Raw genomic sequence first — 22,951 nt, 5'->3', positions numbered from 1 at the left:
TTTGAAAGAAGGGAAATGTCAGGGCTGGGGAAAGGCTGTGATAGATTAGGATAGCTTCGATGGCACTTATTGCTAATGTTCTAATCGTTTTAATTAATTGTTTTAATCTATATATTAATTACAAATGTTCTTTTGCTTGTATTAAATACTATATAATAAAAATGTAAACACTTTATTACTTAGAACAGTTTTATATTTATAGAAATACTGCAGCCAGTTCCCCCCCAATATGAACATCTTATACTAGAATAATATATTTGCCATAATTATGGAATCAATAGTGATACATTCTTAACTAAAATCCATAATTTATTGATATTTCCTTAGCTTTTACCTAATGTCTTTGGTACAGGATCCCACTCATGACACCACATTACACTTGTTTATGTCTCCTTATGTCCTATGGCAATGAGTTTCTCAGATTTTTCTTATGTTTTATGACCTTCACAGTTTTAATGAGTACTGGCCAAGAATTTTGTAGGATGCTCCTCTATTAAAATTTGCCTGATGTTTTTATCTTGATTAGAGAGGTGTTGTGAGTTTTTAGGAGGAAGAACAAAGAGAGAAAGTGCCATCTTCACATTATTATACATACATATGTATTGGTATGTATTATCAACATGACATCACTCTTGATGTTAACCTTGATCACCTGGCTGAAGAAGTACTTGTCAGGTTTTTCCATTATAAAATTCTTTTCACTGCTTTTTCCATACCGTACTCTTTGGAAAGAAGTCACTAGGCTCGGCCCCACACATGAAGAGTGGAGTGTTATGTTCTAACTCCGTGAAGGTGAAGTATCTACATAAATTATTTGAAATGTTTTTACAAGGGAGATTTGTCTCTTCATTTCCCCTTTCTTATTTATTCAATCTCCTTTTATTTATTCAATCATTTATTCATATTGGTATGGACCCATGGGTATATTTCCTAAGGACAGTCATTCTGTTTCTTTTCTAGGTTTTTTAGTTAAATGTTTCTTAAGTTAGTTTTCCCATAGGCCTATAGTAAAAAATATTTAAGGATATACTGCTTTCTTTCCATTACATACAAATATATACACATATACACATGCATATATGTAAAATACATTTGTTGTATACACATGTAATACATAGGTATATGTGTTATACACATTTAAAAAAATTTTTACTTTGCTGATTTATTTCTATTACTTTGTATCCCACAAATGATTTGAGATGACTTACAGAAATAAAAACATATACATTATAATAGGTTGGGGGTGGAGAAAATATTAGGAAGAATGAAAAAGAGGTGCTCACAAACAAGATAAAGCCAGGGATATGGGTAGTTTACAAAATGCCTAAGATCCCGTACAGTTTGGGGCCTCAAATTTGGCTGTCAGCCTCCTGGCAGCCAAAACAAAGAGAAAACCATCATCAGTATAAAGCTATCTGAAGCTTTAATAAGTAGTCTCACTTTTATTTTTGAAAATAATCTCAAATTTTCTTCATTAGGTTATTTAGAGGAGTGTCTTTTATACGTCCCATGACTAAAGTACTTCTAAAAACTCATTTTAATATATAGAACTTTTGAATATTATGCTTTTGATAACCTGGGGTTTTCTTCATCACTAAATTGAATACATTCAATTTTTGTAAATGAACATTTTAGGAGGTGTTTAAGGAAATAAGTCTGGCCACAGGTAAAACTCCTCAGATGAAAATGTCAGTATGCTGTCATGCAGGAGGCTCTCTGGGGCATCAACAGTATTTCGCTGAAATTACCATGGTTCGATATCTGGCTTGTAGGCTCTGGGATCTGAATTTGTCAATATACTGAGAATAGGCTCATTTAACTAAACTCAAGAGGTTAATATTTAACACCCAAATTCCAATTTATTTATATACTATGAGAAGTATATCAGAAAACCCCCAGATTCTTGTGTCCTCATTCCTGGCACATTCCCTTCCTCTAATTAAACCACTTGAATTGCCAAATAATCAAACTTCAGCACATTTATTCTTACCTTCAGCAGAACTTATGCAGCTCAGCAAAAGTTAAAGGAACAACAAGGAACCAGAAGAGACATTAGACAAATCAAAATTCAACAGTATTTGAATCTAGCTCAGAGTTATGTATCTCCTAATTGGGCCTGGCCTGGCCAAGGGAGCCAGGGAGTCTCCTTTCTGAACAGAGTGCAATCATTTGAATATTTATGTCCTTGCAAAATTCATGATGAAATTTAATTCCCAATATAACAGTATTAAGATTGAGGCTTTTTAAATACAAGATTGGGCCATGAGGGCTCCATCCTCATGCATGAGATTAGTGTCCTTATAAAAGCACTTGAGGGAGCAAGTTTGTCCCTTCAGCTCTTCTGCCTCATGCGAACACGGTTTGTCCCTTCTGCCATGTGAGGACACAGCAAGAGATGTCATGTTTGAAGCAGAGAGCCCTCACCAGACACCACATCTGTTGGTGTCTTGATCTTAGACTTCCCAGCCTCTAGAATGTTAAGACATAAATGGCTGTTATTATAAATTACCTGGGTAATTTAGGGTATTTTGCTATAGCAGTTGGAACAGACTGAGAGATAGAGCTTTGAATGAATAGCATTTGTTGCTGTGAACCTTTCTCAAGATTCCATGGATAACTAAGCCCTCTTATGAATGGCACAGACCTTCTTTAACTCTTTGCAGATACCTTGCTATTTTTGTTTTCCATTTTGTTGGTAATTCCTGTTCCTTTGTAGATTTGACTTTTCTCTATGACCAATTTTAGAATCTTTGTCTTCAGTATTCCGCAGTTTCACTAAAATGTACTTAAAAGTGGATTTCTTTTTATTTACCATCCTTGAAATACGTTGTATTGCTTCTCTTTGTGAATTCATGTCTTCCATCAATTCTGGAAAATTTTACAGCTATATTTTTTGATATTGTACATCCATTCTCTGTATTCTCACTTTCTAAAACTTTAATTTTATATAATATATACCTTCTCATTCTAGTCTCCATTCCACATGAACTTATTATATCTTTATCTTATTGTGGGTAAATTCTCTGATCTATGCTTCCAGCTACTAATTCTTTCCTTGGCTGTATCTAATCTGTTTAATCTAAATAGTTTTTAGTTTCAATTATATATTTCACACTTAAACATTATGTTTGATTTTAAAACACATATGGTCATTTTATAGTCTCTTATTTACTCACCTCTTATAAGGAAATATTAAATATTTAAATATTTTAGCCAGCTATTTTATATTCTGTAACCAGTAATTCCAATATCTGTAGTCCATTTAAATGATTCCAAACCTAAAAGATAACTCCCATATCTATAGTCTGATCCACTGAGTTCACTTTATAACGTAACTCTTCAAGAGCAGTGTTATCACTGCTCATTATCCAATTCTTGAAGGAAACTTGTAACAGTATATTCTCTTTTTACATATGTTCATTTTTTCTGCTTTGCTGTTTAAGTCCTCTATGACCTTGTTTGTTTACATTATCTATAAGGCAGAGCTATGAGAATTCTTCAATAATTGTAATTATGTCCTTTAATTTTTAATTTCTAAATTTCGTTATGCATTTTTATGTCATTTGGTACAGCTTTATTGTGCATTATACTTGCTATTAATATGAAATTCTCTTACCTTAATTTTCTTTTTACTTGCTTTAAATTCTTAGTCCAGTGTTAATATTGCTACTCCTGATTTCTGGAGAGGCAGTGTAGTATCTTTGAACATGCCTCAGTCAGACTTAAATCTAAATTCAAATCATGGTTCCATAATTTATTTACTAGTGTTTAGTAATCCCTCTGGGGTTTAGTCTTCTTATCTGTCAACTGAGGTTAATAATACCTACCTCATATAATTATAGATATGTCATGTTAGTGAGTATATGAAAATTGCTTGGCACATGTGACATCCAACAGGTCACAGTTATTTTTGTCTCCCCAGTACATCTGTGCCCTTTCTTCTTTAAATCTATGGTTTTATTTATAAAATAGGAATATTTTGTAGATGGAATATCATTAGCTTTGCAGTTTGAGTCTACATTTTAAAGATAAAAACCTATTTTCATTTATTGTAATGATCACAACCTTTGTCTTCATTTAATTTTCTTGTTTCCTTTCCATCTTTTGCTGTACAGACTTAGTTTCTTTGCTTTTGTTTTGTTTTTTTTTTTTTTTTTTTTTTTGCATTGATAGGAATAGTTTCACTAATTCCACTCGTAGTTACTGTAAACATTCTTAAAACTTTGTTTTATGGGATTATCAGAATAACAAAATAATGTAGTCCCTTTATGGACTATAAGTAATTTAATGCTTTTCTTTCCCTATTTCATATCCCCATATTTGGCACAATAATTTAATTCACTTACTTCATTATTTTGTTTTGCATTGTATTTTACACCTACATTTACACTATTAACTTACTTGTACATACTTAAATGGTTTCAGTGTGAAAAAGCAGCTTCTGACCTAGCACTCACACTAGGTGGTGGCATTCTCCTGCTGAACATTTAACAATTCTCAAATCTCTAACATCAGATGAGGTCACCGTAATCCGGATAAAATGAGATACTGTAATCATGCCTGAGCACAGACAAAAACAAAGTCACTGTGCAAACCATAAATAGCCAACCTCTTCTTGTGGCTAACATGGATGACTGTTGCTTCTTTCCTTTCCTCCCATCCACAACACAAAAATTAAGATACCCAATTGCAAAATCACTCTCACTTTCTGACAGCACTCACTCAATCCAGAAGAAACCCATGCTCACTTCAGCCCTCCTTAAAATTAGCTACATGTGCTCAAATTCTAGCAAGCCCCTCCTTACACCTTCCCACTGAGAAGCACGTAGAGACCCCAGTGGTGTGCAGTCTCTCTTGCTGCAGCAAGCATCAATAAAACTAATTTTGATTACAATTATGCCCTGGTGATCTTTGATGAGCATCAACAAATGATGAGCATCAACAAATGTTTGCTGCAGAATTTTCTACCATCACCTACCCCCCAATCTTAAAGTTTCAAATTATCTCTCTATGATACCCTGTCCCCTGGTTGGACTATCAGCCCTATTAAGACTCAAGCCGGACAGCTTTCTCTTGTGCCTGGAATATGGCAGGCTCATAATTAGATAAGGAAAGGATGAATGTTTTTCTCTTACATATTTCTATAAATATTTTAGAGGGAAATTCGAAGATGATTAAGTAGTATGTATTGGGCCTACTTGTCTTGATTTTTTGGAAACTGTGTAATTTTGATTAATTTCTGCACATCAGGATCTGTAATTGTTATTTTTATATCAATAAAAAATACCTCTAATACTTCTATTGAAAAATATTGATTACATAATAAAATGAAAATAACTTGGCTAACGCTCACAACTATGTAAAAAAATGCATTGGAGAGACACAAAAGAAATACATGAAAACACTGGCAGCAGTTACCTTTAGGTGACAGAACTGTGGGTTAATTTTATTCTTCTCTGTGTTTTCCAAATTTTCTGAAGTCACTATGATTGCATTTTAACAACAGTTAAAAGTATTGATTTCCATACTCACAGGAGAAAAACAGCTATGCCTAGAAACTGGTCTCTAAAACATTTCTCACCGTAGAGAGGCTCAAATGTCATGAATGTGTGAATACTACTAACAAGTCCAAACACGGTTCTATAATGTGTTCAAGCCACATTATCCTAGAGGTTAACTGCTCAGTAGAATCTCACAAAGAGTCAAAGTCAGAGGACAAAGCCATTAGTGTGAAGAAACAGTAAAATCATAAAAAAAAAAAGAGTCAGGACAAGAAATACCTGAAGCAAAATTACACAAAATGGATGTACTATAAATTATGGATGAAAGTAACAGGGTGAGGAAATCAGAACATAAACAAGCTTGGGCATGCCGGCTCTACCTCTTTGTCACTTAATTAACTCAAGTCTTCCACTGCCAACAGTGTTCTCACACAGTGAATCCTCGAAATAATATCACCACTCCCTTCAACCACAATCAATCATCAATAAAATGCAAAAAAAAAATTATACTTAAACACTATTGAAGAAGGAATGAATAAATGCGTTCATTTCTACTACTACTATTTGTTTATGCTAAATTGTAAACTAAAATTCTTAATTCGATCATGGTCTTATATAATATACAGAGTGGATGGTTTCTTGTTTTTACTCCCCTTACCTTAAACCCCAATCCATTTCCCCTTCCTAACAGCACCCTGAATTTCCAACCCTCCCACAACTGTTAGCTATATGCTTTGTGTGATACTTACTTCACACTCAAACACAGGATATCCTAGGGAAGTATTAATAAATAAAATTCAATCATAGTCAATGATGAGATGTTTCTAGGATTTCTGGAAAATATATGCTCTTTTAGTCTGTCTTTGCCCTGGATGGAAGATCTGAGGACGTAAGTGTGGAATTAACACATCCTGTCAAGAACCTGGCATTACAGGAGAGGTTTTTTATTTGTTGAAGACAAGGTCTTGCTCTGCTGCCCAGGCTGGACTGTAGTGATGTGATCATGGCTCACTGCAGCTTTGACCTCCTGGGCTCAAGTGATCTTCCCACCCCAGCCTGCTGAGTAGCTGGGACTACAGGCATGTGGCACCACACCCAGCTAATCTGTTTTTAAATATTTTCTGTAGAGACAAGGTCTCACTATATTGCCTCAGCTGGTCTCAAACTCCTGGGCTCAAGCTATCCTCCCGACCCAGCCTCCCAAAGTGTTTTGATTTCAGGTGTGAGCCACCGTGCCCAGCTAAGAGTTCTGTATAGAGTTTGAGGGCAAAACCAGCACTAAGGAAGGCAGAGTGGAGATGAGTCCTTGCTAACATTGGGTGAGCTGCTCAATCTAAACTGAATCAAAGCTAGAGCTACCTCTAATTTTCTCAGTTATGTCATTCAAAAATTTTTCTTCGCTGCTTAAGTCACTTGAAGTTAAATTGCTGTCACATGTATCTGTTAAATTCCTGATTAATATTAATATATAAATAAAAGTTTCTTAACTCAGTGAACTTACTCTGAAGTGACAACTACACATGTATTTTGGTAAAGAAATATACCAAGTGTATTCACTTGGTAATCATCCACTAAGCAGCACATGTATAATCTGCCTACTTTACCATATGGATGTTATTGCTTATGTTCAAAATGTCAGGTTCATGAAAAGGGGCGGGGAAAAGAAATGCTGTTGTATATGTTAAGCCATCGATATACAAATCACACTGCATCATAAATAGTCTGTTAGATCAGAGTTCCAGGTTCAGTTGAGGTCAAAATCTACTCTAAAGCTCCTTGCATCCAGGAGGCACCTCAACGAATACCTGTTTTTAAATAAGTAAACTTTGGGGTTTGTTGTTGAAACCGTAAAGAAAAATATGACTCTTACTCACAGGGGACTTATAATTTATAAGGTAAGCAAAATAAAGACAGGGCCATCACAGGTGTAATTCTAAAAGTGAGAATAGGAAAAGCAAGTTATGGTTAAAAAAAAGCATGAGATTAAATTAGATCTGCCATTAGGATAAAAAATAATTCGTGTGACAGAGCTAGGAAACTCTTAGGTGAAAAAGATCCCACAAAACCCCTAAATCATATTTAGTGTTAGTGGCAGAGAATCTCATAAATGTCTGAAGAACAAAACACAGTTTGTATTATGCTCAAACTAAGGCATTTTATTAGCTGGCTTTACAACTTAAATAATATCTTGGCTTTCAAACGAACAGCTTCCACTAATTCCAAATTAAACTTTCACAAGTTTACTTGTTTGGGGAGGGACATTCTTATGGTCACCACAAAATACCTTTATTATAACCTTCCCCAAATCTTTTCTTAGCGTTAACTGGAGGAAAACAAACAAACAAACAAAAAAGCTTAGGTCAAATATCAACTGCCTGAAAAACCCAATTAAGTTACTTTTCCTTAAAACATGTGAAGTATAATTGAATCAAAAGAGAAAACTGCAAATACATTGTGCTTTGGCCAGAAGTAGAGTTCATTTCATGATGATTCAGTATCTTCGGATACTATTTTTGACACTTGCCATAAATCTCAGCGAAGTAAATCCATTTACTAACATTTCAAAGGGAAAGTTGTTTTTAACATGAGCCTTTCTTTGCCAGTTGGCAACTTATAATTTTTGCAGAGGTGATTATTAATACTTCTTTGCAGCTAATTTTAGCTTTAATTTTTCCTCTCATCTAAAAAAAATACCAATTGCACATTGTTCCTTTGACTTAATGACTGGATTCTTTGAAACAGAGGTTAGCTATTTCACTGTATCCGGAAACACGGCAGAAATTCTGACCCATCATTCTTTTATCTGTTAAAGCAAAAAAAAAAAAAAAGACATTTGCTATCATTTAATCAATCACATTATAAGAACAACAATGGAAAATTACAGTGAAAGAATTATTATATCAAGAGAAAATCTTTTTCTTTGTTCTGCAACTTTCTTCCTTTCCTAGTCATGCTATTTCTGCAATTTACTATACTCTCTCCATTATTCTCCACAAACAACTCTATCTTATTTTTAGAATGCTCTTTTAGAAAGAATGTCTTGATAGATTAAATGTGATGTTGATGACAATGATGACATCAGCTACCATATTGGATGTTTCGTATGTGCTGACTGCTGTGCCGAGTTCGTTGCACATTATCATTTCATTTTACAACAACTCTAGGAGGTAGATTCTATTATCCTATTTTTATACTGAAGGAGGTAACTTGAAGGAGAAATGCATTTCTGCTGCTAAAAGTTGGTGGAGCAAGAACCCAAATGGGCAGTGTAACTCTGAAAGCTGTTTTCTTCACCTCTACCCCACACCGCCTTCTATATGCATTTTACTTAAATGATGGATATAGAGTTTCTTGGTGCTTTAGCAACTTAAAAGAAAGACCTTTCATGATATGTGTAACTCACTTTTGATGCAATTTAAAGCATATGTTATATCCAATTAAATGAACTAGTTTTAGGCAGAAAACAATCATGTGGAGTAATGAAGTACCCTTTAAAATACAATATTCATAAGATTCATATTAATTATGATAATGTAGAAGAAATTAAATCACTGAAATTTTCTGGTTCATTTCTGGCTATTTGCTCCAGCAATTAGAATTTAATATAAATTCTAATTTCTTATTCTAATAGCATAACTGTGTTTCCTTTAAGCCACAAAATCTCATTGAAGATTTTACCAATCTTCCAAATATAACTCTAACCCTTAAAGGACCACTACAACCTAAAATGCATAAGGCCTCTCCTCATCAATGCTTCTTCTTTCATTCCCTCAAAGCTTTCTTTTCATTCCTAAAAGGTAAAAAAGAAAAGGCATCATAACTATGGATATATAATGAGTCACTTTAAAATAAAATACCTCAGTGACAACACCAGCAGCTATTGTAGAACCACCGTAACGTAGCATGAACCTTCCCAGCTCTTTAAAGTCTTTATATAGCTCAAGAGCTATTGGTCTTTGTGTCTGCAGCTCTACCAATGCATTCTGGCCTTTAGTCAAAAACCTATTCAGACAAAAAAAAAAACAAATGAATATATGATAGACGTGAATAAACATAATAATGACAACCTGAAAAACAAATATTTCACATTTAACCAACATATCAACTGCGTCTTTCAAAAACAAGAAAAATATTTTTTGAATAAAAATATATGTCTTTGGACTTTCTGCTTTAGTTGAAAGAAATGAGGAGTAATTCTAGATTTAAGAAACATTAGGTAGTTCATTTTTACCAGTCTTCCAAATACAACTCTATCCCTTACAGGACCACCATAGCCTAAAATGCTTAAGGCCCCTCCTCATGAAAGAAATGCTTTTTCTTTCATTCCCTCAAGAAAGTGAGTTCAATTATCTAATAAAGAAAAGTATACTAAGGCTTATTTCTATAAAAAAAGTATTTGCAAAGCAGAATATAATGCCCTATGTCTTTCCTAGTAAAACTGTAATTTGGGGAATGTGTATTAGGAAGTTATCTGTAAAGAGGACAATCAATCTGTTGTTGCTAAGATTACCCTCAATCAAGCAAGCAATCTCTCTCTGTTTCCCCACACAGGAATAATAGTTGCTTAGCAGGAATTCAGGACAAAAATTACATAAGTAGCTTTTCCACAATATGATACTTGTAAAATATGAAGGAAGACCAGGCATGGATCAGACTGTAAATGGTTTCATAAAAATAAGTAAACAAAAAATCTCTAGGGTGGGTCCTGCTCAGACAGGCAGAACCTAAAAAGGGACATTTTGGAATTGTTTTCTAATTTAATTTTGATGTACTCTAGAAGTATAGTGGACAGAAATCATAAACTCTCCTTTTGAAAGATTAGTTCAGGGGCAGACAGACTAAAAGAAGGTTCTAAAAAAATACACCAAAAATTCCAAATATCGGTTTTGGACAATTTCAGGCTTAAGTTCATTCCTTAGGAAGGAGAGCATCTAATACATACATGGCTTGTTCCTAATTTAGTTTCTAAAACATTAAATTCCATTCTGCATAATCAAGAGCCTACAACGTACCTGAACAGGAATGAAAGGGAAAGGCCAAACAGTTGTGCAAAATAAAAGGATAAATCTACAAATAAGGTGACAGAGAACACAAACATGAGAATATACGTTAAACTCTACCATCACTGAGCTAGGATTTTGTAGCAGGAGCATGGAGGGGAAGACTCAGGATTATATATGATGAGCCAATTTCAGACTAAAAATTCTGTATCAATTGTCTGGGTCAAACAACCTGGCTCCTGAACAAAAGAATATAAGTTATGTAAACCAATTGACTAGGTTAGAATCCTGCCTCTATCACTTGAGCTTTGTGTCACTTGCTAGATGCTTCACAGGACTGCTAAGAATATACATCATGTGAAAGCATTCACAATACAGCCTAAAAAATAGTGGTCCTCAAGAAATGTTAGTTGTATAGTTATATCGTGTTTCTCAGAACATTATGGCAAACACTCATGCCAGAAGCTAAAGACTCAGGTTAAATATAAAGATCTACCTTTAGAAGAGAGGTAAAGTAGCCCTTCCTCATAACAGAGAAACAGGCAAGGGTTTACAGCAATGTAAGATTTCCTCTTCCACTTGCAGTCAGCCTGTTAACCCACTCCCCATATTTGGCCTCTTCTGCAGGTGTAAAAGATGAGGAACACCAAGGATAGAAAAAAGGGGACTTGGGATGTTATTGGAAAAGAAGTTGGAAGGGAAACCCCAAAGCTAAAGCAGCCAAACCAAATTGCAATTAGCCTTAACTTGGATTAGGGTAAGAAATCTTTTTTTCTTTTTTCTTTTTTTTTGGGGGGGGATGGAGTTTCACTCTTTTGCCCAGGCTGGAGTGAAGTGGCGCGATCACCGCTCACTGCAACCTCCACCCACCGGGTTCAAGGGATTCTCCTGCCTCAGACTCCTGAGTAGCTGGGATTACAGTTGTAAGCCACCACACGCAACTTATTTTTGTATTTTTAGTATAGACGGGGTTTCACCATGTTGGCCAAGCTGGTCTCAAACTCCAGACCTCAAGTGATCCGCCTGCCTCTGCCTCCCAAAGTGCTAGGATTACAGGCATGAGCCACTGTGCCTGGCCAAGAAATCTATTTTGTAACATTCATCTCTAGTCTTGTATTTTGTTTTTATTTACATACTTAGTTTCTGAGGAAGTACTTAAAAAATCCCAATCTTGTCCTAGCCAAAGGGAAAGTGTCACACGTAGGCCTGGACATTAATGCTAATCAGTAGGCCCAACAGGATGCTGATCACCTCAACTTAAGGCTCCAGGTGGACTTGGAGCAAAACGCAAAAACAAAACAAAAAAAAAAAAACTTTCCATATGGGAAAAGAGCAGGCACTACAGAGCGTGTAGATTATTTTCTTCTTAGCTTAGCGTAGGGAATGATCTTATTAAGGAGGTGACAAGAAAGTTAAACACGCAGTAGAAATTTGAAACCAGTGTCTAGACACACTTTTTAAAACGTAGGTCTGGTTTTTGTTGAAATGCCCTTATTTTCACATCATCAGTATCTACGGCTTGAAATGTACATACATATATAAGCTTATATTTACGTTTATTTATAATTCACATCCTCCACCACCACACATCACAGAAATTATATCTAGCATTCATATCTAAACAAGAGCTTAAATACTTGCTTGTTTTTATGTTTGTTTTAATCTAGTCCTTGAAAAAAATAATTTCTGGAACAAGTAAAAATGGGTTTCACTTACCACAAAGAGAAATACTACACAAATGAGTTAATCTTTAAAAAATTATTGCTTATCATTTCTGTATTAAAACACTCACTTAGGCTTTTTCTTTGTGACTTCACCCGTGCTTTTGTTTAAGACACTAATCAATCGTTTAATAACGGCGGGTTCACTGACAGTTTGGTAGTGTAACAGCACCTAAAACAAAAAAAATTATAACACTAAAAATCTGCATAGTATCGCTGTCCTTTTCTTTTGGCACTTACACTTAATTATCTTCAGTTCAGTGCTACTGTTGGAGTCTTTCAGGATCTCCAGTTGCTTCCTCTAAGTCCCACCACTCTAATCAGGTGGTTACTTAACTTACTAAGGGGAAAAAAGTCATGAGAGGCATTTCAAATTTCTACCGCACCAACTGCTGTATCAACTTAGTTCAGTGCATAACCTGTCAGCTTTTTCCTCTGTACAGATGGAGGGTAACAACATCTTAGGGTTGTTGTAAAGATTAAGTAAGATAATTCGTCATTTAGAACAAATGTTGTTGTCATTTTTATTATTATAAGTAGTAGTAGGGAAAGAACCTGAGATTGAATCTCAACTCTTTCTCTTCTATCTGTCTGTACCTCAGTTTCCTCAAGTGTAAAATAAGTAGGCTTTTATAGTGTTATGATGAAAATTAAATAGGATCAGACACAGCACCTGCCATGGTAGATGTTCAATGAATATGAATTGTCTCATACAAATTAGAGAGGGGGATAATACCATACTCACAGTAATTAATGTATTCATTGTTGAATAAGAATATTATAATAAATACAGAGGTAAAGAGGAAAGACAATAACATTTTTAACTACACTGGGTACAAGCATTGTATGATACGATTTATAAGTTCTATTTAATTTATGTGGCAGCTGAGTAGGCCCTGAAGTCAGACAGACCTGGGTTCAAATAACCTCTAGTTGTGTGAACTTTGGGGCAAGTTCTTTTTTTTTTGGAAGCGGAGTCTTGCTCTGTTGTCCAGGCAGGAGTGCAGTGGTGCAATCTCAGCTCACTGCAACTTCTACCTCCCAGGTTCAGGCAATTCTCCTACCTCAGCCCCTAGAGCAGCTGGGATTACAGGTGCACGACACCACACCCAGCTAGTTTTTGTACTTTTAGTACCGATGGGGTTTCACCATGTTGGCCAGGCTGGTCTCGAACTCCTGACCTCAGGTGATCCGCCTGTCTTGGCCTCTCAAAGTGCTGGGATTACAGGCATGACCCATTGTGCCTGGCCTGGCGTCATTTCTTTAACAATCTTCCACCCCTAAAATCCCCAGCGTCTGGTTCCTATCACTGAAATGAGGAAAATCAGATAATGTTATTTTAAAGTGGTGCCTGGCATATGGCAAGCATTCAGTTAACTGATGGTCTTATATATTAGCTATTATGTCCATGTTTTATATGTAAGGAAAATTAAAATAAAAAAGGTTAAGCAATTTAATGTGGCCATGGTGCTACGTGTAGAGCTGAATTTTGGGCTTATGTCAGTTGAAACTACAAATTGAAAGCTCTTCCCACTTGAGTTTACAAGGAGGCCTATAGAAATCATACAAATGGAACCTTTCGCTTCATGAAGATGAAGCTAAGGTTTGGATACACCCTAATCCAAACCAGAACATAGATTGACTATCCTCGCTCAAATAATAAGTGTGCAATAAGCATGAAGTGTGTAATATGTCTACAGTTTGGAGGTATTGGAAAGACCAATTCCCAGGACATATCAGAACTATGGAAGTTTCATTGGTTTATAAGGACCCTTTAATGTTTGTAGAAGCTGTTTGTAGAAACACTGACACTTCTACTCTGGAATTTCCTAGCCAAAACAGTTTGCACACTCAGAAAACAGAAATGCAAGAGGGGCTGTTGATGCGCAATCCTAGACTTCGGGAACTTTCTAAACCAACTCATTCAATTTAAAAAAACAAAACAAAACAAAAAGGCACAGCTGAGCCTCCATTACTCCAAAAAAGACAAAAGTGGTTTTATTTTTCAATGGCACTTGAGGAGTCAGAACTAGAAAGATTCCAAAAGAATTAAAAACTGACTACTGGGGGTGAAAAACTTGCCACAACGCATGGTAAAGTGGTGAGAAACACCTCTGTGCATTCAGAGCATTCAGGTCTTAACCAGTATCAACATAACATAAATATAAGTCTAAGTATCTAAGAAACATTTCTTTTGTAACAAACAACTTATGTAAACAAGTAGGATTCACTTCGCTTAGCCAAGGTGTGACAAAGGAACTGGAACCAGTCTCCATGGCCAAATTTGAAAGAACAGAAGCACATAAACCTAATTAAGTTCTTTCTAACTTGGTGAGCTATGTGTGTATTCCAGGTAAAATCAGGGTGAACAAAGGATGGGTGGTGGCAGCATGAAGTTAGGTCTCATATGTCTTTTTATCTCCTCAGTATCTTGCCAATAGTAGCTCAAACAAATTATTACACGAAAATAACAGAGAGAAGTGACTGTACACTATCTCAACATTTTAATTCAGATTATATATAACCAAAGTCATCTATAATTCAACATGCAGCATAGGGTAATAGGAAAAAAAAGCACTGGATTTCAGAGTAAAGGTAACGAATCAGGAGTCCTGGCTTAATCACTTATTATTTATATAGCACAACCTCTCAGAGGGTTCAATTCCTTAACTATAAATGGGAACCATACTAATACAGATCCACAATCACTTATCTGCAATTCCCAAGTCCCAAAAGACCGAAAATCTGAAGTTTTTTCCTAAGTCTGTAACAAGCCCATTTAAGTGCAAAACCAGACTTGATGTGAGGCAATGTACTGATCTTAATTTATCCCAGTTAGTGTTAATAAGTTCTGGTGCAGAAACATTAATATTTTGATTTTAGAGTGTTGTTCCCTTCTGTTGTGTAACTTTTATGCATTATTTACCTTTCTAAAGTTCTAACATTTCTGAGTTCTAAAACCATTGGCCTAAAGGGTTTCAGGTAAAGGCTGGGATTCTATACTTCATGTAGGGTTATGAGAATCAAATTATCTAGTGTTTTATAAACTGAAATGGGCTACATAATCTGTTAGGTGGCCAAATAAATTATTTTCCTTAATTATCTAGATAACCTGTATTTTAAAAATATTAACAAATACATAGTCAATTGGTTTTCAACAAGGGTACCGGGACCAGTAAATAGGGAAAGAACAGTCTTTTCAACTCATGGTGCTGGGAAAATTGGATATCCATATGCAAAACAATGAAGTTCTACCTTACATATGTACAAAAATTAACTGAGAATGGATCAAAGACCTAAATATAAAAGCAAAAACAACAAAACTCTTAGAAGAGAACACAGCACAAAAAAGCTTTATGACATTGGATTTGGCAATGATTTCTTGGATAATACACCAAAAACACAGGCAACAAAGGAAAAAATAAACTGTACTTCAACCAAATTAAAAACTTTTGTGCAGCGAAGGACACTATCAAGATAATGAAAAGGCAGCCTAGAGAATAGGAGAAAATATCCACAAATCATGTATGTAATAGGGGATGATATTAAGAATTTCTATTAACAACAACACAACCTAATTCAAAATGTGCAAAGGATTTAAAAAGACATTTCTCAAAGATATACAAATGGCTAACAAGCACATGAAAAGATGTTCAGCATCTAATTAGAGAAATGCAAATCAAAACCACTATAAGACACCACTTAACAACTATTAGTTTGCCCATAATATTTTTAAAAATCCCTCTCCCACACCCCACTCCTAGAAAACTTGTTATTTAATGTGTTGACAAGAAAGTAGAGAAAACAGAACCCTTATGCACTGCTGGTGGGAATGTAAAATGGTAGAGCCGCTGTGGAAAATGGTTTAGCAGTTCCTCAAAAAGTCAAACATAGAATTACCATATGATCCAGCAATTCCACTCCTAGGCATATGCCCAAAAGAATGGAAAGCATGAATCCCAATAGATACTTGTACATCCATTTTCACAGCAGCATTATTCATAACAGCCAAAAGATGGAAATAACCCAAATGTGCATCAACAGATAAATGGATTTTTAAAAGGTGGTATATACATGCAATGGAATGTTATTCAGGCTTAAAAAGGGATGAAATTCTGATACACACTACAACATGGACAAACCATGAAAACAATTTGCTAAGTGAAATAAGCCAGACACAAAAGGACAAATATTGTATGATTCTACTTATATAAGGAACCTAGAACAGGCAAATTCACAGAGAAAGTAAGTAGAAGAATGGTTACCAGGGGATACCAAGAGGGAATAATGGGAAGTCACTGTTTAATGGGTACAGATTTTCAGTTTGGGATGTTGAAAAAGTTAAATAGTAGTGATGACTGGCTGGGCGCAGTGGCTCAACGCCTATAATCCCAGCACTCTGGTAGGCCAAAACTGGTGGATCACCTAAGGTCAGGAGTTCGGGATCAGCCTGGCCAACGAGGTGAAACCCCAACTCCATTAAAAATACAAAAAATTAGCCAGCCGTGGTGGCGCACACCTGCAGTCCCAGCTACTCAGGAGGCTGAGGCAGTTATGGGAGGCTGAGGCAGGAGGACTGCTTGAGCCCAGAAGGCAGAGGTTGCAGTGAGCCAAGATTGTGTCACTGTACTCTAGCCTGGATGTGAAAATGAGACTCCATCTCAAGAAAAAAAAAAAAAAAATGAATAGTAGTGATGACTGCACAACATTGTGGAGGTACTTAATGCCACTGATTGTATACTTAAAAGTGGTAAATTCCATGCTTTATATATATATATATATATATATATATATATATATATACATACACACACATTAATACAATCAAATATAAATTAACTTAAAGTCTAATCCATTCTTCTATTATTTCCACTTAAAAAAATATAAAGAAGAGAGAAGATTCAAATAAGCTCAATTCAAAATGAAAATGGAGACATTATAAACGACACCACAGAAATACAAAAGATAATTTGAGACTATTATAAACACGTTCGTGCACACAAACTGGAAAATCTAGAGGAAATGGATAAATCCTGGAAACATACAACCCTCCAAGCTTGAATCAGGAAGAAATAAGAAATCCTAAACAGACCAATATCAAGCAGTGAGAATAAATCAGTAATAAAAAAAATGCCAACAACAACAAAAAAGCCCAGGGCCAGATGGATCCATAGCCAAATTCCACCAGACATTCAAAGAAATAACACCAATCCTACTGAAACTATTAAGATTGAGAAAGAGAGAATCCTAACTCATTCCATAAAGCCAGTACCATCACCCTGATAACAAAACCAGGAAAGGACATAACAAAAAAAGAAAACTACAGACCAATACCCCTGATAAACACAGATGCAAAAATCCCTAACAAAATACTAGCAAACAAAATCCAATAGCATATCCAAAAGATATTTTACCATGATCAAGGAGGTTTCCTCCCAGGGATGCAGGGATGGTTCAGCATATGCAAGTCAATAAAAGTGATTCATCACTGAAACAATTAAAAGCAAAAAAAGACCAGATGATCATCTCCATAGATGTGGAAAAAGCACTAGATAAAATCCAGGATCCCTTAATGATAAAAACTTCAATAAACCAGGCAAAGGGGAAACATACCTAAAAATAATAAAAGCCACATATGACAAACCCACAGCCAACATCATACTACATGGGGAAAAGCTGAAAGCATTCCCTTTAAGAACTGAAACAAGACAAGGATGTTCACTCTCACTACTTCTATTAAACACAGTACTGGAAGTCCTAGCCAGAGCAATCAGGCAAGAGAAAGAAATAAAGGGCATCCAAATTGGAAAAGAGTAGTCAAACTATCTCTGTTTGCCAATGATATAATCACATACCTAGAAAACCCTAAAGACTCCACCCAAACAACACCTAGATTTGACAAATGAATTCAGTAAAGTCTCAGGTTACAAAATCAATGTACACAAATCAGTAGCACCAACAACGATCAAGCTGAGAATCAAATCAAGAACAAGAACTTAACCCCTTTTACAATAGCTACAAAACCAACCAACCAACTCACCTAGGAATGTACTTAGCCTAGGAGGTGAAAGATCTCTTACAAGGAGAACTACAAAACACTGCTGAAAGAAATCATGGATGACAAATGAGCAGAGATACATCCCATGCTCATGAAATGGAAGAATCAATATCGTGGAAGAGACCATACTGCCCAAAGCAATCTACAGATTTGGTGCAATTCCTGTCAAAATACCAACATCATTTTCCACAAGATTAGAAAAAACAATTCTAAAATTCATATGGAACCAAAAAAGAGCCCAATTAGCCGAAGGAATCCTAAGCAAAAAAAGCAAATCTGAAGGCATCACATTACTTTACTTCAAATTATACTACAGGCTGTAATAACCAAAATAGCATGTTACTGGTATAAAGGTAGATTCATAGTCTAATGAAACAGAATACAGAACTCAGAAACAAAGTCAAATACTTAACAACCAACTGATCTTTGACAAGGCATGCAAAAACATAAATTGGGGAGAGGACACCCTATTCAACAGATGGTGCTGGGAAATCTGGATAGCTACATATGGAAGAACGAAAACTGGATTCCTGTCTCTCACCACATGCAAGAGTCAACTCAAGAGGGACTTGGATCTAGGACCTGAAACCATGGAAATTCTGGAGGAAAACCTGGGAGAGGTTCCTCTGGACACTGACCTAGGTAAAGAATTTATGACTAAGACCCCAAAAGCAGATTCAATGGAAATAAAAATAAATAGATAAGACCTAATTAAGCTAAAGAGCTAGTGCACAGCAAAGAAATCCTGAATATAGTAAACAGACAACCCACAGAATGAAAGAAAATATTTGCAAAACTATGCATCTGACAGGTAGTATCCAGAATCTACAAAAGACTCAAATCAACAAGAAAAAAAAAAAATGAACAATTACATCAGGAAATGGGCAAATGACATGAGCAGATACTTCTCAAAAGAAGACATACAAATGGCCAAGAAACATATGAAAACATGCTCAACATCATTAATCATTGAGGAAGTACAAATCAAAGCCACAACAGGATACCACCTTACTCCAGCCAGAATGGCCATTATTAAAAAGTCAAAAAACAATAGATGTTGCCATGTATGCGATGAAGAAGTGAACACTTGTGCACTGCTGGTAGGAATGTGGATTGGTATAGCCTCTGAAGAAAACAGTATGGAGATTTCTCAAAGAACTAAAAGTAGATCTACCATTTGATCTAGTGCTCTCACTACTGGGTATCTACCCAAAGGAAAATAAGTCATTATATCAAAAAGATACCTGAATGCATATGTTTATCACAGCACAATTTACAGTTGTAAGAATGTGGAACCAACGTAAGTGTCCATCAACCAATGACTGGATAGAGGAAATGTGTGTGTACACCATGGAATACTACTCAGCCATACAAAGGGTAAAGATAGTGTGTTTTGTAGCAATTTGGATAGAGCTGGAGGATATTATTCTAAGTGAAATAACTCAGGAATGAAAAATCAAATAGCATATGTGCTTACTTAAAAGTGGGAGCTAAGCTATGGGTACACAAAGACATATAGAACAGTATAGAGGACACTGGAGACTCAGTAGCAGGTAGGGCTTGGGGGAGGGTGAGGGATAAAAAACTACATCTTGGGTACAATGTACACTACTTGGGTGATGGATGCACTAAAATCTTAGATTTCACCATTATACAATTTATGCATGTAATCAAAAACCACTAGTTGGTAAAAAAAAAAAAAAAAAAAAAAAAAGAAGAAGAAGTAAAAAGAAAATTGACAAATCAATAAAAAATAAAGGAAAAAATTATTTGTTCCCCAAAAGCTACTGAAATAGAGTTTCCCATACAAAATAGGGGAAATTTAAATACATTTATGTAGTATTATGGTATTAGTCCCTAAATAGTAAAATTTTAATAGCTTAGGAAACCTTTGTTTGCTTAAAAAAATTTTTTTTGAAGTTTTTCTCCCATAGGGAGTAGACTGACAAAATATGACCATTTTTTCTGAAACAAATTTGATCCTGGTATTTCTGAATTGATACATGCCAGTAGAATCTCCTAAAGCAACACTGAAAAACTTGCAATTCGTGCTTATTTTTAAGAAACTACAGTAGTCAGGTAGACAATATTACTATTCAAAGTCACTACTGACCTCTTGACCTCTCTACCTCTCCTTGGCAAATATTATTACTGCATGAGTAAAAATATGCAGTAATCAACCTCTCCTTTGCCCCATAGGACATACTGCTTTCTATGAATGAGTTCCATTCGCTCACAACAATTAACTTGTTGTTACTTGATGATCAATACATGAATTCTGAATATTTAAGTATCTTCAACTATAGCAATTTTTTTTAAAGCTTTCATTTCTTTTTTAGTGTATGGAAGAAATGGAATATAATTATGAAAGTAAAGTACCTAAATAGCACCTTAAAATATAATTTTACATGATCAAATTAATGTAGAAATAATTACAAAGAATTATAAAGTACATGATTATTTCAAATATAAGTGTATCAGTATAAATGACCCAAATAAATGTATGCCAACCTCTAAACCACTATCATTAACTTTAAAAAGTCTTACTTTTATTTCAAAGATGCATCAAATGGTAGAAACGTCACTGAGAAACATTTACTGTCATGCAGAATCTGTACTATATGAGCTAATTAGAAAAAAAAAAAGTCTAATGGGAAAATGGTCATCTGTCATGTGACAAAAGCAAGGTACCAAACTATAAGAGTATGGTCCCAAATACCTCAAAACAATTACACATAAAACAAAAAATCCAGACTATTAACAAGTAACAGCTTTTCAGGGTAGGTAACATTATTGTATAAAATCTCCTTCTTCCCATAAAATGTCTATGTTCAAATGACGCTGGCAAACCAACCTTACAACATGCAGGGTCTGAATGTGTTGCTTCAGCACAATTAAAGTTTACTGTCTATCTAGGATCCCCAGAATACACCCAATACATATCAGTATATACACATACTGGGTGGATAATATGCTCACATTAAAACACACTGATATGTAAAGATACATATTTATGGTTATGCAAATATATGGCATTTTTATTTTCCATATTTTCATGTGTTTTCAAAAATTTTCTAAACAATCTATTACTTTTATTATCAGGAAAACTGCAAATCGACATATTAAACAAAATGGAAACCCAGAATGATTCAACCTAAAAAACTTACGTAAACTTGAGAACACAGTGAAAATGTGTCTATCATTTTTCCCTGGATAAATTTTATTATCATTACTTTGTATCCTATTTATTATGAAATATCTTCTCAATGCCTTTTTAAAAGCCCCCAGGCTCAAGGATCAAAATAAAAAACAAAATAAAAACGATTTTCTAATCATAAGTTTTTCTGGATTACAGTAATACGACGTTAATTGAAAATAAATATAGTATCACCACTTGTAAAGAAAGTTACCACTTTTAGGATAAAATTACTTTGAATTTATAAAAACGGGAATAAAACATTTGGGAACTTACAGGAAATCCTTTAGTGATAGGAATTTCAATATTAAAGATGAGGATTCGGGCTCTGAAGCGAGTGCAAGCTTTAATGGGTTCTTTGGGGACACAAAACACACAGCCAACACTGTAAGAACAACAAAAAAAGAGGAAAGGTAGTTGGGGGACAAATTTACATCAAATAGAAAGACCTCAAAAACATTTACAAGGAAAGTAAAACAATTAGGGACTTTTTCTAAATATTCCCTTCTGAGCTAAAACATGGCTTTAAACTATTATTAACCTTATGTCATTTTTACACATTAGCGCTTTCACTCAAAGCACATGCCAAGTATGTGTGCTGACATGTATTAATTAAAATTTTAAGTGAGTTTGCTTACATTTCCACAGGTGTCTATTTTTGGTCAAATGAAATTCAAAATTGAACTAGTAGATTGCAAAATATATGTGTTTAGAGGTGAGATCCTATATGAAGACAACAGTTGCTTAAACTCATTTTCTCACTCACTTGATTTTGATGATATCCATCCCAACCAAAGTAAGACTAACATGATCGCCTGCTGCTGCCCAATCAACAGGTTCATCATGCAGAGTGATTCCTGGAAATGAGTAAGAACCAAAGCATACAGTGAAACACCTCGATATCAAACCATAACAACCAACAGAGTTTGGCTGATTTGTGCTTCATCAGTCACTACTCATCATTTTCAATATGAATGGACTGAGAGTAAGAAGTGTAACTGTGAGCGTTGAGGAAAACACACTTCCTCTAGAACTGACTCTTCTAGAATACCACCCTAAACATAAAGTGACTTGTATTTGCCCATAAAAGGTCGACTTCTGCTTATTTAATCAAGATTTTTAAACTAATTGACACAATTGGTATATTCATTAAACAGGCCCCATTCAAATATTTCTATTATATTAATGGATACAGACAAAACACAGTTCAAGTTACTCATAATGACATAAAAGATGGGACTGGAGAAGATGTAGCAGTATTTTCTTGAGTTTTGCTTTTAATTAGACAACCACCTAAACAATTAATCCTTGTTTTCCAAGTAACCCATAGGACACGTACTCTCAGTCAGAATTTCAAATGGTCCTCTCAGCAGGCCCCTTAACTACTCTTGGCTCAAAAGAACTTCTTTCCAGAGAGAGATCTGCGTACTAATGACTGCTTATATGAAAAGAAAAATATTAAGGAAATAGTGATA

The 22,951-nt window shown here is 35.1% G+C and overlaps 1 protein-coding gene across 6 annotated transcripts in view; it reads right to left on the bottom strand.

The window, feature by feature from the left end:
• Positions 1 to 7,630: 7,630 nt before the first annotated feature.
• HBS1L (HBS1 like translational GTPase) overlaps positions 7,631 to 22,951 on the bottom strand; it is a 93,597-nt gene continuing 78,276 nt past the window's right edge. For 4 of the 6 annotated variants that reach the window (XM_033235392.1, XM_033235391.1, XM_033235395.1 and 1 more), the window contains 5 exons: positions 22,243 to 22,333; positions 21,753 to 21,861; positions 12,294 to 12,394; positions 9,359 to 9,503; positions 7,635 to 8,304 (listed from right to left, as the gene is read on the bottom strand). In XM_033235392.1, the coding sequence (XP_033091283.1) occupies positions 8,293 to 8,304; positions 9,359 to 9,503; positions 12,294 to 12,394; positions 21,753 to 21,861; positions 22,243 to 22,333 (458 nt within the window). In that variant the 3' untranslated portion in view covers positions 7,635 to 8,292. Of the gene's footprint in view, positions 8,305 to 9,358; positions 9,504 to 12,293; positions 12,395 to 21,752; positions 21,862 to 22,242; positions 22,334 to 22,951 lie in introns of all 6 variants that reach the window. The other 2 variants (XM_033235390.1, XM_033235393.1) reach the window with 1 other exon arrangement.

The sequence above is a fragment of the Trachypithecus francoisi genome, unplaced genomic scaffold (assembly GCF_009764315.1).
Source record: "Trachypithecus francoisi isolate TF-2019V2 unplaced genomic scaffold, Tfra_2.0 Lachesis_group15, whole genome shotgun sequence".
Classification (NCBI taxonomy): domain Eukaryota; kingdom Metazoa; phylum Chordata; class Mammalia; order Primates; family Cercopithecidae; genus Trachypithecus; species Trachypithecus francoisi.
Note: the sequence above shows the minus strand (reverse complement) of the source record. Positions and strands in the feature narration are given on the sequence as shown.